At 35.9% G+C, this 16,125-nt stretch overlaps 2 protein-coding genes across 2 annotated transcripts; both read left to right on the top strand.

Annotated features, from left to right (window-relative positions):
- Positions 1-256: 256 nt before the first annotated feature.
- Positions 257-3,079, top strand: LOC136221799 (putative pentatricopeptide repeat-containing protein At5g08310, mitochondrial). The gene has a single exon (XM_066009225.1). It carries the CDS (start codon positions 330-332, stop codon positions 2,787-2,789), a length of 2,460 nt encoding a protein of 819 aa, XP_065865297.1. The 5' UTR covers positions 257-329; the 3' UTR covers positions 2,790-3,079.
- An 11,068-nt stretch (positions 3,080-14,147) lies between these two features.
- LOC136222028 (uncharacterized) lies at positions 14,148-16,115 on the top strand. Its single transcript, XM_066009505.1, has 3 exons — positions 14,148-14,592; positions 15,032-15,554; positions 15,625-16,115. The coding sequence occupies exons 1-3, from the start codon at positions 14,179-14,181 to the stop codon at positions 15,933-15,935; spliced, it is 1,248 nt and encodes a 415-aa protein (XP_065865577.1). The 5' UTR covers positions 14,148-14,178; the 3' UTR covers positions 15,936-16,115.
- Positions 16,116-16,125: the final 10 nt, after the last annotated feature.

Here is a 16,125-nt window from a genome sequence, read left to right as displayed (position 1 = left end):
TCTTAAAATGACCGTCTAATTAAGACGAGTCCAACGGTATAAAAGTTTTTGAAAAACGAGGTTGGAAAAGTCGGAAAATTACATTTTAAAGAAAAGAAATAAAATAATTTTCTATTTCATTTTATTTATGAATTTGTCACCATGTTAGTTAATTATAAAATTGGTCTTTCTCATATAATAATGCTTGTCGCACCAAAATATACATATATACTGAATCTCTTTTATATATATAAAATCATAAGTGAGTTAGCTTACCTCCATTGGCAAATGCATTTCAAAGTTAGCTGTAATAAAGAGTGGAAAGTAGAAAAAATAATTAGAGGTTAGCAATGTTGAAAATAACGAAGCATATCCTCTGCAACTGCAACCCACGATCTATTTCCGTTAAGAACCTCTCGGCGCTTCCTCCAGATATCACCCGTATTACCAATGATCTCACTTCCATCTTCTCCAAACAACCATTTTCCCCAGAAAACCCCAAATTGAAGAATCTGGCTCCGCTGCTAAATACCAAAGTTGTTGAATCTGTGTTAAATTCGTTGAATAACTGGAAAATAGCTCACATCTTCTTCACTTGGGCATCAACCCAATATGTATATGGCTATAAGCATAACATATATACTTACAATGTCATGGCCTCCATCCTATCACGTGCTCGACAAAATGCCTCACTGAAAGCCTTATCCTTTGATATCTTGAATTCTCGGTGTTCAATCACTCCTGGCTCTCTTGGTTTCTTGATTAGGTGTTTGGGTAGTGTAGGATTGGTTGATGAAGCTAATTTGTTATTTGATCAAGCGAAAAGGATGGGCATTTGTGTGCCCAATAGTTATACTTATAATTGTTTGTTAGAAGCTATTTGTAGGTCCAAGCCTACTTCTTTTGGTTTGCTCGAAATGAAACTGAAAGAAATGCGTGATCAAGGATGCGAATTCAGTAAGTACACGTTGACACCTGTGCTACAGGCTTATTGTAACGAGGGGAAGTTCGATGAAGCTTTAGGTATTTTTAATGAGATTCATAGCCGTGGCTGGATTGATGCGCACGTATTCTCTATCTTGGTCATGTCTTTTAGCATGTGGGGTGAGGTGGATAAGGCGTTCGAGTTTATTAAAATGATGGAAGACCAAAATATTAGATTGAATGAGAAGACTTTTTGCAATTTGATTAATGGATTTGCAAAGCACTCCAGACTAGACAAGGCTCTCCAATTGTTTTATATGATGACCAACTACGATATCGCTCCTGATATTTCACTATATCATGTGCTCATTGGAGGCCTCTGCACAAATAAACAATTTGAAAAAGCTTTGTCCCTGTTTTCAGAAATGAAGACCTTCAACATTCAACCTGATGTTAGAATAGTTACTAAGCTAATATTGGCCTTTCCTGAAGCTGAATTAGCTCGCGTAATAGATGAAATCCACAAGTACACAGATATAGATCAGACTTTGCTTTGCAATTCCCTTTTGAATTCTCTTGTTAACACTGGCTTCATAGATAAAGCTTACAAGCTTCTTCAGGCAATGTTGGGAAATGGATGCCACAGTAACCTTGTATATAAATGTGATACTACCAGTTTTAGTATCGTTATTAATGGTTTGATACAGGCTAGGAAGTTGAACTTGGCTCTTTGCCTCTTTCAGGATATGGCTCGAATTGATTGTAATCGAGATTTACTACTTTATAATAACTTAATAGATGGACTATGCAATTCTGATAGATTAGAGGAAAGCTATGAGCTTTTGAGAGAAATGGAAGAGTCTGGGTTTGATCCAACCCAATTTACTCTCAACTCTATATTCGGTTGCCTATGCAGGAGAGGCAACATTTCTGGAGCTATTGATATGGTAAAGAAGATGCGTGTACATGGTCATGAGCCTTGGGTAAAACATTACACCTTGCTGGTAAACAAAATGTGTAAACATGGGAAGGCCATGGAAGCTTCCATATTTCTTGCTGATATGTTGAAAGAAGGTTTTCTACCAGATATAATTGCCTATTCTGCATTATTAGATGGTTTCATTGAAATTGAAGAAATAGATCAGTCTTTCAAGCTGTTTCAAGACATTTGTGCTCGTGGCCATCGTCCAGATGTGGTTGCTTACAACATCCTCATAAAAGGCCTTTTCAAGTCCCAAAGAATTGCTGAAGCTCAAAATCTTTTCAATGAGATGTTGAGAAAGGGTCTTGTGCCATCGGTGGTTACATATAATTTGCTTATAGATGGTTACTGCAAAAATGGTTTGATGAATGAGGCCCTGCTTTGTCTTTCCAGTATGTCTGCAAAGGAAAAGGAAACTGAACCTAATGTCGTTACATACACTACTTTAATAGATGGGTTATGTAAAGCAGGACGAGCTGATGATGCTGTCATGCTATGGAATGAAATGTGGAGAAAAGAATGTTTTCCTAATAGAGTTGCTTTCATGGCTTTTATTCATGGTCTTTGCAAGTGTGGTAGGGCGGAAGCAGCTCTGATTCATTTTCGTGATATGGAAGAGAAAGAAATGGAACCTGACACTTACACCTATACAAGTTTAGTAAGTTGCTTAGTTGCCGATTTCAAACTCCCTCTGGCATTTGAGATACTGAAAAAGATGGTTGATAAGGAAAAATTTCCAAATTTGGTTGATAAAAAGTATGCAATCCTAAAAGATGCAATACTTAAGTTGTTGGGAGACGCCAGGACTTCCTCAAGTGTTAAAGAGCTAATCAGGTATGGTGGCGTAGCAGGTGTATGCATTTCAGACATTGAAAGTGGAAGGGAAAGGGATAGGGATGTATAGCATTGAAGAAGATTATATCTTGCACCATTCAACACCAAGGTATGATCCATGTGTATCGAGTTGATCTTAAGTACTACTTTATGAAATTTGTTAAAAACATCCTATCATCTTAGCTCTAAATGGGCGTATTTTGAAAAGGTGTTGCTTGTTTGGCCTTTGGAAAATAATGCTTACTTCATCCATGTATTTTGCTTTGTTTAATGCGTGAGTTAAGAGTTTGATATTGAATTCATACTTTTGTTTCTTTCAAAGCCGAACAAATCTTTCTCTCATGTTAATTAACATCTAGTCAAACAAACAGAATTTGGATGTTCTATATATATTCTTGTTTCTACCATCACCAACATGGAAGATCTCTTTAACTGTAAAATAACGCCCCTGAGCTTTTCTTTAGATGAGAATCACAGAGTTTCTATGGACTAGAATTGTTGTTGTTGGCATGGAAATTCTTTAAATTCATAGCTTCGCTTGATAAGATATACATTGTTGGCTCTACTTAACTTGTGGATCTGTCTTTAATTTTCTATGGGGTGTTGAATGCTAATGAAAGTTTTGGAGCTATCAGCAGTTGAAGATTGTTGATCTCTAGAAAAGTCAAAAGGTTTTGGAGGTAGTGCCCTTGGGAATTTCTTGATCGTCTTGAAGCATTATATTACAGTGGAACTGATCTCAACTCAACTCGGTTGAAAAAACTGAATTTCTTGGAAGCTAGAACCTGAAACCTTAATTTGGATGGAATCTCTGAATCATAATCTGACTCATCGTTCCACTAGAGAATTGAAGGTTCTTTGATCATGATGAGGGTATCAAGTTGATCGAAATTAATAAAACAGGTAATCGGGAGAAATCAAGTCAACTGGACTCAAAGCGAAGCAATGGGAACAGTCAATTTCTGTTAAGGGTGTGGGAATGCCTTATTTTAGATTAAGATGAAAAATTAGAAACTGTCGGAGATTAATATAAGATTTATGATTGGACCTTAACTATTAGTTCGAGCTTTTAGTTCAATCGGTTCCATGACAAAAACATTCTCTAACTTCAGCTAAGGCCGACATCTGGTTTTCCAGCTAAACATTTTCTTTCCATTTGATTAAATTCTTGTTTAGTCCCCCCTCCATTTACTTTATGCTTTTGACTGTTTTAACCTCCCTTTATTATTTTGTAACTGTGTTTTAAGTAATTTTACCTACATTGTTTTGTAAGATGTAGCTACCATCTTTATCAAATCAATTTCAGATCTCTCTTTTTTAGAGTCAAGGTTTATACCTAAGAATTAGGGATTTTGCAACTCCTTCAAGTTATTACTCATAAAATTGGGGGTTTCAACTGATTGATGTTGAGCTTGAGAATTCTTCGTTGGTTTAGGATCAAAACCTTCATTATTTTCTTTCTCTCAACCCCTCTTTGCATCATTTGGTATCAGTAAGGTTGTGAATAGAATACGCGTTAGTGAAAAGAAGGATGAAGTTCGAGGATGGTCAACTCAAAGCAATGTGAGAGCTTCAAAGAGTGTTTTCCGGATTGCTAAGAAGTGGGTTGACAAGTATCGTCAAGACATTCTATTTGATGTCGGCTACGAGTGGAAGAAGATTGTGAATAGTATCGAGTTAATGAAGAGAATAGTACGGAAGTCTACGATTGGTATACTCAAAACAATATGGGACTATAAAGAGTGTTTATACGATAGCTAATGAGTGGATCGACAAGTTTCGTCGAGATATTTCATTTGATGTTGGGAAAAAATGGAAAAAAAATGCCAAGATGAATGCTAAAGAGGATAAGCAACGGGGAAATTTACAATTTCTAGTTTGGATGAAGTTCTAGTATACTTAAGCATAGAGAGGTTTTCAAGCATAACGAGTAGCATGCTTCAACCTCAACAAAATGATCCTTTCGAGGTTGTGAAGAAAGTGAACCCATAAACTTGTGAGGTGTTCCTCCCGAATTGGCTGTGAATAATAATATTTTTTATATGTACTAGTTATTTTGTTCTTAATTTTTTTATTGTTTTTCTTATAAAACAATAGTTGTTATAGTTATCGGGGATTCATCATAGAAATCAAAACGAAGTGCAGCGGAAAACTACCGTTTAAATTTTCTAGAATCCGTTCGATCGTGTTAGATTGCCATAGATTAAACTTTAAAAACCTTTTTCTAATAATAGATTAGAACTTACGGGTTATATCTCTAGAGTCACGTGCACCAACGCTTTCGGGATGAGCCGGTGCTAGCCGAGTAAGAACAGTTGCTAAATAGAGCAAGGGGATGCTCTAATTAGTGTTGGCCAAAATTTGCATTAGTGTGTTACGGTTAGGGTTGATTCTTTTAGGAGCCTTAATATACTTTCTCAAATTAGGTTTTTAATGATTCAGTTAATTCAAATTGACCCTCAATTACTTCAATCTCATAAGTAAATTTCCAAGAGAATTTATTTAATTCAATTGACATCAATTAGTCAATTAGAATAACTAACTTTTATAATTAAGACCCTAAAGAATTTAATTGAATTATCAATTTCATTAATAAGTTACCCAACGTAATCTAATTAATCAATTGATCAATTAATTATATTAGAAAGTTTATTAATCGACTATAATCAATTTCCTAAACTAACTTGGTTAACTTGTTATTTAATAAATAACCAATTAGCAATTAATTAACCTGTTCTTATCTGATTAAATACATAACATGTATTTATTACTTAAGCTTCATCCAAGCAGTTGTGTATGCACGATCCTAGGGATCCATCCTCAGTCAGTCGTGGACCAAAGGCCACTGAGTGTAAGTGGGTTCTAGCAAACCATTACGACCTTCAACTGATACGAATTATTTCAGTCGTCTCAAGAAGACATGAACCAAGTAGATGTTCTCTCAGTATCTCTTACCAATTGGATATCTTCACTTTCTTCCCAGTGGCTATTATTAGTCGTTCTATTTCACTAAGAACTATGGTAATTGGTTCATCTTCCTCTTCTTTTCTTTTCCTTGTGGGCGTATCGATAGTGATGCAGAGTAAGTTTCTTGTGCCACTTTTTGGCTTCCTTTTATCATGACTCCGCCTTTACAAGTGGGGATATAGATCACCAAATGTCGAATGGAGACTAGAGCTTCAGTTTCTGAAAGGAATGGCATCCCCAGGATGATATTATACGCCAATTATCCATCCATGATAAAGAATTCTAAATCACCTTTCCAGGCCTGGTTCTCATCCTCTATCTTGCATTCCAGCATTACTTGGGCATCGGTTTGTATCATATGTCCGGTCACTCCTAATATTTCTACGAATGTAGGTTCGATTCGTATCGGATCTACTTTTAATTTGGCGAATGCCCCTCTAAGTGATAACATTACAAGAACTTGCGGTGTCAATCATCACTCGCTTCATATCCCATCCTTTAATGGTCATGGCTATTACTCGAGCATCCACATGTGGGGAGATAGCGTTTCCTGATTCGGTGAATGGACGATTAAGGGAATATTTCTTACTGTCAGACCGTGGAGATGTCTTGGTTCTTTTAACCGGAGGCTGATATCCTGGTCCACCAACTATGACGTTTATAACGCCTTTTAACTTATTTTTAGGATCTGACTTTTGCTTGCCACTCTATTTCTTTTGACAACTCCCAACAAGCTTTTGTATTATGGCCCTTGATTCTGTAAAATTGGCAGTATGCTTTGGAGTTTCGTCCGACGTTCTCCCCACCCTTGGTGACGGGATATTGGATGTCCCATTTATATTGGCTTTTCTCGATCCACATAAGGATCTCTCTCTCTCTTTTGAGCATTCAAATATATTGGTCTTTCTCGGATGTTTCATTTGTTATTTGGAGGCGTATCTCGAGGGACTTCTTTCTATTTATTCCCACCCCTTCGGCTTTCTAACATTGCTCTTCTTTCTCTCTTTACATCATCTAAGTCAATAAATTTTTTGGACATGTCAATCAGCTCCATGAGAGTTCCAAGGGTGATTTGTAACTAGATCTTCTCTTAGTCTTTCATAGGCGGTGTTTTAGATCATAACTTCTATGGTGGTATTGAGATCAACTCATGTGATCTGTACGCATAGTAATATATTACCTTAGAGGTTGATCTTTGCCTTATACCAAATCATACAATATTCTATAGGCTACTGTCGGAGGAATACATTCGGCAAATTTAGCACAAAGTTCACGGTTTAGCTGCTCCCATCCATCAATTGATCCTAGAGAAAAAGATTGGAATCAGTCAAACACTGGTCCCCTGAGGGTAGTTGAGAAAACTCTACATATTATCCCTTCATTTCCATCAATTCTTTATATTGACTTGCATATGGGCCTCTAGATTGCCTTCTCCTTTGTATTGTGGTAAGATGGGAGGTCTGAACCTTCGATCTCTCTCATAGCTTACGATTCACAATGTGAAAAGAAAAACTCTATATGACAGAGTTTGCATATTTGTCAAGTATCCATATCTAGCCAATCCAGCACTCGTTTATCCATCTCATCTTTTGTTCCTCCCATGCTAGCAGGTTGGGGAGTAAAATAGTCATGGATTGGGACCTGATTATGAGGTTATGATTTGGCCAATCTCTATTCTGAGATAAACCTTATCTTGTGACCAGACCAAATTGCTATAACTCTCACGAAATTTCTGACCTCGTTGGATTCCCGGAAAGCTCCCTTCGGATGGGTCGATCAATAAACCTAGTTTGACCAATCGTTGATTCGGTATTTCGAGCTAATGGAGGATTCATGACTCTTGGAGGTATGAGCGAAGAAAAGTCTGCTATGGATCCCAGGATCTCTCCTCTTTGGAGAATAGGTAGTACACTAGTGGAGAGGTGTTCGCTTAGTATTGAGTGTGGACACGCACTTCCGGATCCAAGAAACACATCTCCAAGTTGCGCAGTTGCTGGGGTACGGTTGTGAGTTTGGGCACATGCCACAAGTCTCTCAACTAGTTCTCCAAATATCGCAATTATGCGATCTCCTGCCTGTTGACTCATGTGAGTCGCCACGACCATTCCAACTTCATTCATGGATGTACGTGGAGAAGCATCATGCAAATTTTCCATTATGACGGCATCAGTGCTGGGTACAACATTAATCCTCGTAGTGGGTATAATAGTAATCTCAGTAGTGGGGGGATTTGGTAGTCCATCAAATGACATATTTATTCGTGGTTAAACTATATTTTACTCAGAGCTCCACGCCCATCGCACCAGTTGATAATTGTGTAAATTTCCTTGGCCGAAATCTCTTCCCTGTGAGGTGTTGTTGAGATCGACGGGGGACACTCCAATGCCAAAGTCAGTATATTGTTTGAGAATAAGGACAACTCACAAGAGCTTTAAGAGAATTAGTGAGCATACTTAGAATACATTGGAGTCAGAGTATTTATATATATTTTTGTAACCTTTTATCATTAATGATACTATATCTGAACAATCACGTCATTAATACTTTTAACGGTCATTGAATGTCATTTTAGTACCCCGACTACTATCTTTAATGGTGGTAATTGCAGTGTACCTTGGTTTCTTTTGAAACTGTTCAGAAATGATACGATGCGGATATACGTTAAATGAGATTAGTTGGCGGATCCTTCTCATTCAACTTCCTTTGCCATATCTTATTTGGACAATGTATCTTATTTCATTCCACGTGATGTAGCATAATGTTGAAAATATGTACTTTTTATTTTTTATATATCATATTAACAATAGTGTTAAAAAATAATAGGTTTTTTTTTGAAGAGCTAAAGTTTTTCTTTAACAGCAATAACATTATTATCAAAGAAAATAATAAAAAAATTATAACAAATATAATAGGTTTAATATATCATTTGTCTCCTCAACTTGTTCAAAAATGTTGATTGGTCCACTGAACTTTTATAGTGTCCTCATTGCTCTTCAACTTGCATAAAATGTTCAGTTAGTCTTCTAAAATTACGTAAAATGTAATCAATTAATCACTCATTTGCAAAAAAGTAAGTTGCATGACACATTTAAAATGTCATTACATAATTTACAAAATAAATTTAAAAAAAAGTTATTGTTTGCTCAACTCTAAAACTTGTTTTCTCTAATATTAGAACTGTATATCCGATTTGGTCGTTTTACTTTTTTTTTAAGACGTGTGTAATACATCTTCTATATTTAACTAACTCTTTATTACAATTCATGCAAATTTAAAAGGCTAACTGTAACATCCGTAATTTTATAGAGGGTATTTTTACAAAATAAAAATCATAATATATTATAATTATAACATTACAAATTGAAATTTATATAAAAAAAAATTTATTATATGTACCCATTAATTAATTAATTAATTAATTAATTATTATTGTTATTATCCATAACTGGATGAATTTGAATTATTAATTATTACTATTTTATATTTATTATTATTATTATTATTATTAATTATTAATTATTAATTTTGAGTTTTAGTTACAGTAGGAGTAGGGTGCGATTTCAGGTTTTGGGGAATGAAAACCAAATACCTGCTTCATCTCCCTTCCTTTTTCTTATTTTCTTTATTTATATTTTCCTTTATAACTTTTTATTCCGGCCACCTTTTTAAACAAAAATTATACTATTAAATTTCTTATTTCGTGAAGAAAATTTTAAGACTACTATTGATATTTTTCTGACAAAAAAAAGTGTGGTAGCCGGAATGAGCATTTTTCACCGGTAAAGTGTTAGATCTCGACACTTTAGACGATCTTAATAGTGAAAGGAGCATACTTTTAGACTCCCCTGATCGTTGCTTATCTCGTGATAGTCTCGGTTCGCGATTCCGGTATCTCCGACGAACTTTCGGCGACTGACCACCACGTTCCGGCGAAACTCCGGGGAGCCAGTAATGAGTCAGTTAGAACCCGAAGAAATTAATTAGTGTTTGAGACGAGAGGTAAACTTAATTGTTTATGTTTATATATATATATATATATGTGAGTGTCTATTAATGTGTTGTTATATCATAATTAAATGTATGTTGAGTATATGATTATCATTTGATGGGTACTTTATTTATATAAATCGTGATTTGATATTGGAGTTTCAAATGTTATCTCTATGGTTAGATTTATCAATATAATGTTTTGTTTCTTTTGAAATGGTGTTACTCATCTATTTACCTAGTGAGGTAATTAGCCGTGAAATGATACCATGGTAGAACGGGAATGAATATGAGTTCAGAAAATTAAGAATTATGGAATTGTCTTGGTTTATATCTGAGTTAGTAGAAAACATAAATAGTTAGCTTGAGTGAGTATATTCAATGGTCTGGAGGTTTATTGATAACTGTGACCACAGGCACCTGGGTAGGGTGTTATTGAGCTTGTACTGTGTCCTGAAACTGGGGACGATAGCAATATCGTATTATTGAGATAATCATTATGAGGTTGAAAGGGTACGTTTAGCGTATGCCTATGTTGGAATATTGTTAACCATGAGACCATTGAGTATATTTCACTTAGGTCTAGCTGGGCCCTTAAAAATAAAGATAATAAATTATAATTTTATTGTTTCAGATAAATCAAGTCACATACGAGATGATACGTTCATATCTTATTCTTGATTGATGCTTGATTGTTTGATTTACTAAATGTTAAGTTAAGATGCATGAAATTAATTAATTAATTGCCATGTTGAAATTTTCATGCTAGGTTCAGAAGTTCTTCTATTTGCTAGATTTTCAGGTTTACCCTGCATTCAGACTGGCCAGCACAAGCGTCTCATTCTCATTAGAAATTTTATGGACATTTATTAGGATTTAATATATTGTTGAAGTGGATTACTTTGTTTAGATTAAGTGAATTTTTGTTGATCGATTACATTGTTTTATTGGTTATTGAACCTTTTGAATATTGATTTTTGATAGACAATAATAAATAAGGAGGCTTTATTTGATTGTGTTGTTGTTTGCATGAAATTATGATAATTCCTTGGATTTCGGAGTGTTTTTAATGTGACCCGAGACGAGGGTTACATTTAAGGCCAGAGCGTACAATATCTACATGGTATTGGATCAGGGTGTTACAATTGGTATCAGAGCCGACTCGAACCAGGCGGAAGCTGGTGGGCCTGTAACGACCCGGTCCGGAGTGGGTGGCGCCGGGGTAGAAGGCCTGAGCAATGAGCGGTCCTAAGGGATGACGATGGGGCAGGAATGAACTGAATCCCACATCGGAAATGGAGAGGGAGTGATTGGGGCTTATTAGTAAGATGTGAATCCAATACATATAGACGCGTTTTAAAGTTGTGCGGTCCAAGGTGCTGGATTTGGGCTAGAGCGTACAATATCTACATGGTATTGAATCAGGGTGTTACACTTGTCATGGAACCGATTGAACTAAAAGCTCGAACTGATAGTTAAGGCCCAATCATATATCTTATATTAATCTCCGATACACCCCCACACGCAAATGCCCATTGGGCTTGCAGCGTGCACAACACAGGCCCATCCCGCCATGTGTTTTATTAATTCCACAAATTAATGAGGTTGTCGGGACTCGAACCCTCGACCGTTTGGTCATAGTGGCTCTGATACCATGTCATGGAACCGATTAAACTAAAAGCTCGAACTTATAGTTAAGGCTCAATCATATATCTTATATTAATCTCCAACACACCCCCACACGCAAATGTCATGGAGCCGATTGAACTAAAAGCTCGAACTTATAGTTAAGGCCCAATCATATATCTTATATTAATCTCCAACACACCCTCACACGCAAATGCCCTTTGGGCTTGCAGCGTGCACAACACAGGCCTATCCCGCCATGTGTTTTTAATTCCACAAATTAATGAGGTTGACGGGACTCGAACCCTCGACCGTTTGGTCCTAGAGGCTCTGATACCATGTCATGGAACTGATTGAACTAAAAGCTCGAACTTATAGTTAAGGCCCAATCATAGATCTTATATTAATCTCCGACACACCCCCACACGCAAATGCCCCTTGGGCTTGTAGCGTGCACAACACAGGCCCATCCCGCCATGTGTTTTAATTCCACAAATTAATGAGGTTGCCGGGACTCGAACCCTCGACCGTTTGGTCCTAGAGGCTCTGATACCATGTCATGGAGCCGATTGAACTAAAAGCTCGAACTTATAGTTAAGGCCCAATCATAGATCTTATATTAATCTCCGACACACCCCCACACGCAAATGCCCCTTGGGCTTGTAGCGTGCACAACACAGGCCCATCCCGCCATGTGTTTTAATTCCACAAATTAATGAGGTTGCCGGGACTCGAACCCTCGACCGTTTGGTCCTAGAGGCTCTGATACCATGTCATGGAACCGATTGAACTAAAAGCTCGAGCTTTTAGTTAAGGCCCAATCATATATCTTATATTAATCTCGATACACCCCCACACTCAAATGCCCATTGGGCTTGCAGCGTGCACAATACAGGCCCATCCCGCCATGTGTTTTATTAATAAAAACACAAGACGGGATGGGCATGTGTTGTCCACGCTGCAAGCCCAATGGGCATTTACGTGTGGAGGTGTGTTGGAGATTAATATAAGATATATGATTGGGCCTTAACTATCAGTTCGAGCTTTTAGTTTAATCGGTTCCATGATAACACTAACTGTATATTTTATATAAGTTAAAATGCTATTGAAATGCTTTGAAAGTTTAGGAACAATTAATCTTTCTTGACAAGTTGAAGGGGAAATGATGTATTAAGCAAATATAATATATTAAATAATCAACTATCTAATGTTATATCAAATAATGAGCAGCAGCATTTATAATTTTCAGGATCTTTCGTCATTCATATATGTATTAAAAAAATTTGACGTAATAAATCAATTTATGCAAAATACTTAGCAAAGATTGAAACGGAACCAGAGAGGCGCAGGCAGGCGTTGGCTTGGCTGTCTCTTTGTTATATGCTTTCCTATGCCACAAGTAAATCATTATACCCACCTTCTTTAGGTGGTGATGACTTAAAGCTGAAGAACTGCAAACGACGAGAGGGTCTATACTTTATTTTTAGGACCGGTTCTGAAATTTTAGAGGTTTAAAAATGAGGTAGAAAATGAAGATTCTAATAAATACGTATAAATAAAAAATAAAGTAGAAAAAAATTGTATAAAAAAATTATTTAAAAATGATACTTTTTTATTATGCTTGTGAATGATCTAATAAAAACATTCATGTTCATATAAATAAACATTTTATTTTGTATTAAGTACTTCGTTCCTCATACAAAACATTATATACGAGCATTTCTAGATAAAGAATCACTAAAAATTGGTGTCTACAATATATTCTAACATATTTCTCTTAATACATAAAATTGTTAAACCATTTAATATTTTCCATGACGTTGATGATCTCAAATAGTTTTTCCATAATTTTAACTTCAAAAGATACAACAGTAACTAGCATAATTAGAATAATTCGAAAAGCAATTAAAACTTTTGGATGACAATCTATTTCTTTGACAAACTCATGAATTTGAAATGTAGATATCGATAATTTTGACAAAATCATTTGCAACATTTTCATCTCTGAAAAACATTATGTGCATCAAATGCGAAAAAATATTATAAGAAAATATAGTCATATATGTGTGTTGTAATTGTTTAGGTCTAGAAATTATATTTATTTCGATTAAAAAAAGAATATTTTTTAATAAAAAAAATTTCATTAATGAAAATTAGGATATAATATAGAACAAATAAAATTAGGAGGTCTTAAGGACCATTCCATCAGTCCTGACATAGAGTATGCAGCTCAAGCAAGCTCATGAACTACACTATTCGCATAGCGGTTGATAAAATTGACACTAACGTTATTTAAAGACCTTAACAGAGATTTGCACTCTTCTAATATAGAACCTCTCTCTCCTTGTGCCTAGATGTGTGTTGCGATTTATTTAGACCTAGGATTATTTACCGTAAACGTTGCATCTTTTAAAATTTAATTTCTATATTATTGTTTTTGGGTCCATCCTTCCCTTGGACCTTGGACAGAGGCACCTCCATCCCATTCTCAAGACAACCCTTGTTGTTTCTAACTAGAGCGTCTTCAACAGTCTCTTAATTTTGACTCTTAAGTTAAAATTTGAAGAGAAAGAATTAAAAATCAACTCTAACAGTCTCTTAATGGCTCCTCAAACCACCAATAACCTATCCATGTTCTCTATTAGAGTATATCTCAACCTCTTAGTGCATCCTTAATTCATTTTTTATTATTATATTTTTGTTGGCAGAGTGAAACATTTGTAAGAAACAAAATGAGCACGTAGACAAGTAAAATAAGGTTACGCTGGCAACCGAACAGGGAAAATGGATAACAACAAAAGAAAGGTTACCGCCTAAAGAAATGAGTATATAATATATTGTTGGGTTAGAAAGCAAACACAATCCAACTAAAAAAAAGCATGGCTCTTGAGTATTCTTACAAAACAAAACCATCGAGATCCAGGTTGTTGAATTCTGTGTTCATGTCTACTGTTGACGTTGCAGCAAAATCACTTGTCTCAGTTGCTTCAAACCTGAAAATAGAGAGTTCATACAGATGGAAGCCAAGGGATCATTTCAAGTTCATGCTTATGTTGATGACTTGGTTTAGCGTTTGGGTTATTAGGCTTTTCATTGATTATTTCCCTTTTTCTCCCCATTCTCTTCTTCCTTTTTCTTCCAACTTACAATATGATTATGCTCCTCCTTCTTCTTCTTCTTCTTCTTCAATGGCTATCTTGTCCACTTATTCAACTCCTTCTTCCATGGATTTGATTCTTCAGGATCCTTTTCATGCCTTTTCTGTTGATGCTCTTGGTAGAGTCCTCACTAATGTAAGTCTCCTTTCTACTATTCAATTTTGATGTAGTTTTTATAGAATAACAACTCTGGATCTCAACTTGCTGATTTCTGAACATGATTATGATTTGAATACTGATTAATTTTCTCTGCCGGTTTTACATTCCTTTCAATATAATATTAATAAGAGCACCGCTTATTATAATTGGCGGGGAGGTACAGACAAAATGGTAAGAGATGGAAATTCCGTAATCTAAACTAAGAATAACAGAAACCATAGAAAGCCACGTATCACTGTGTTTTGACATGTGCCTCTCTTCTCCCACACTACTTTTCTTTCTTTTATTTTTATATATACATATTCTTCCAAAAATTCCTCATGAATCCTTATTTTAATAAATCATATTAAAAATCGGATAATTAGATTCGAAATTTTTGGAAGAATTTGAAAGGTTAATGAACTGTCTGTTGTAGATCCTATCGTTGCTGAACGAGATACCAGCCAGCTCAAGAAAATATCAATTTGCAATGGCAATGGCAGAGAAAATAATGGACGGAAACTTCAGTGAGGGGCACGATGAATTGATGGAAGTGAATAGGATGGCTCTAGGTTCAGCATTCGGGCGTACATTAAGGCTGCTGAACCGCAGCCTTGAAAAACAGCAGGGCTCCAACGATTTTATTGGGGCTTCAACCCTCATAAAGGCACTCCCATTAGGTTCACATATATCGTCTTACGTGAATACGTTTAAATTGTGCTTGCGAATCGCGGTTCAAACTGTCAAGGCAGCAACCGGACAGTTTCAGAAGAGGTATGAGATTAGTGACGATGTGGTGCCGGAGAAGTTGGCACAGGAACTTCTTTGGATAACCAATAAACTCCAATCTTATGGCTTTGTCTCAGAAGCAATGATGCAATGGAGTTATGCTTCTACTGTTGCTTCTTTAGCATTCACAGCTAACCCTAGAGTTCAGGGTTTCATTGTCAAGATTTCAGGTATCTTTTCTTTTTCTTAATAGTATCTTATTAGAAGAAATACTAATATGGTTAATTGGAAATAATGTAGCAACAATATTAAGAGATTTGGGCAATGAGAACATCCAAGTTCCCAATCAAGTGAAGTTCAGATTACTAGTGTTATGGCTTCCATTATTTAGTCATGCCAACAACGGATTGTCATATCCATTCTTGACGGGCTTTGAAAAGATGGAAGTAGAAAGGGCAATGGACCAAGTCATTTCGACGTTATCAGCAACTGATCAAGAAGTTATTCTCACCAACTGGCTACAAGATTTCACTATTTCTGCCTCCGATTGGCCAAATCTTCAACTCTCTTATGACCGCTGGTGCACATCTACTCGTCAGCTTGCTTTTTGATTTCTTTCTGTATTTCATAAACCTTAATTAATACTTTTATTTTGTGTATTATCTCTATTTGGTTCATTTGCAAAACATAAATAATGGGATTACTCTTCACAAAATTCACTTCTCTTATCTAGGCGCTTTACAATACCAGTCTCACTCACAATTAACATTATCGGATTTGTGTTTTTTTTACCAAGTTAGT

This window comes from Euphorbia lathyris, chromosome 3, assembly GCF_963576675.1.
Source record: "Euphorbia lathyris chromosome 3, ddEupLath1.1, whole genome shotgun sequence".
NCBI lineage: Eukaryota > Viridiplantae > Streptophyta > Magnoliopsida > Malpighiales > Euphorbiaceae > Euphorbia > Euphorbia lathyris.
The sequence above is the reverse complement of the archived record's forward strand: the minus strand, read 5'-3'. Positions and strand labels throughout refer to the sequence as shown.

Excerpts from the sequence above, each read along its gene's own strand:
- LOC136221799 (XM_066009225.1), top strand. The coding sequence starts at position 330 with ATGTTGAAAATAACGAAGCATATCCTCTGCAACTGCAACCCACGATCT.
- LOC136222028 (XM_066009505.1), top strand. The coding sequence starts at position 14,179 with ATGGCTCTTGAGTATTCTTACAAAACAAAACCATCGAGATCCAGGTTG. Across the intron at positions 14,593-15,031 it reads TTGGTAGAGTCCTCACTAAT|ATCCTATCGTTGCTGAACGA; the intron begins GTAAGTCTCCTT and ends TGTCTGTTGTAG. Across the intron at positions 15,555-15,624 it reads TTTCATTGTCAAGATTTCAG|CAACAATATTAAGAGATTTG; the intron begins GTATCTTTTCTT and ends GAAATAATGTAG.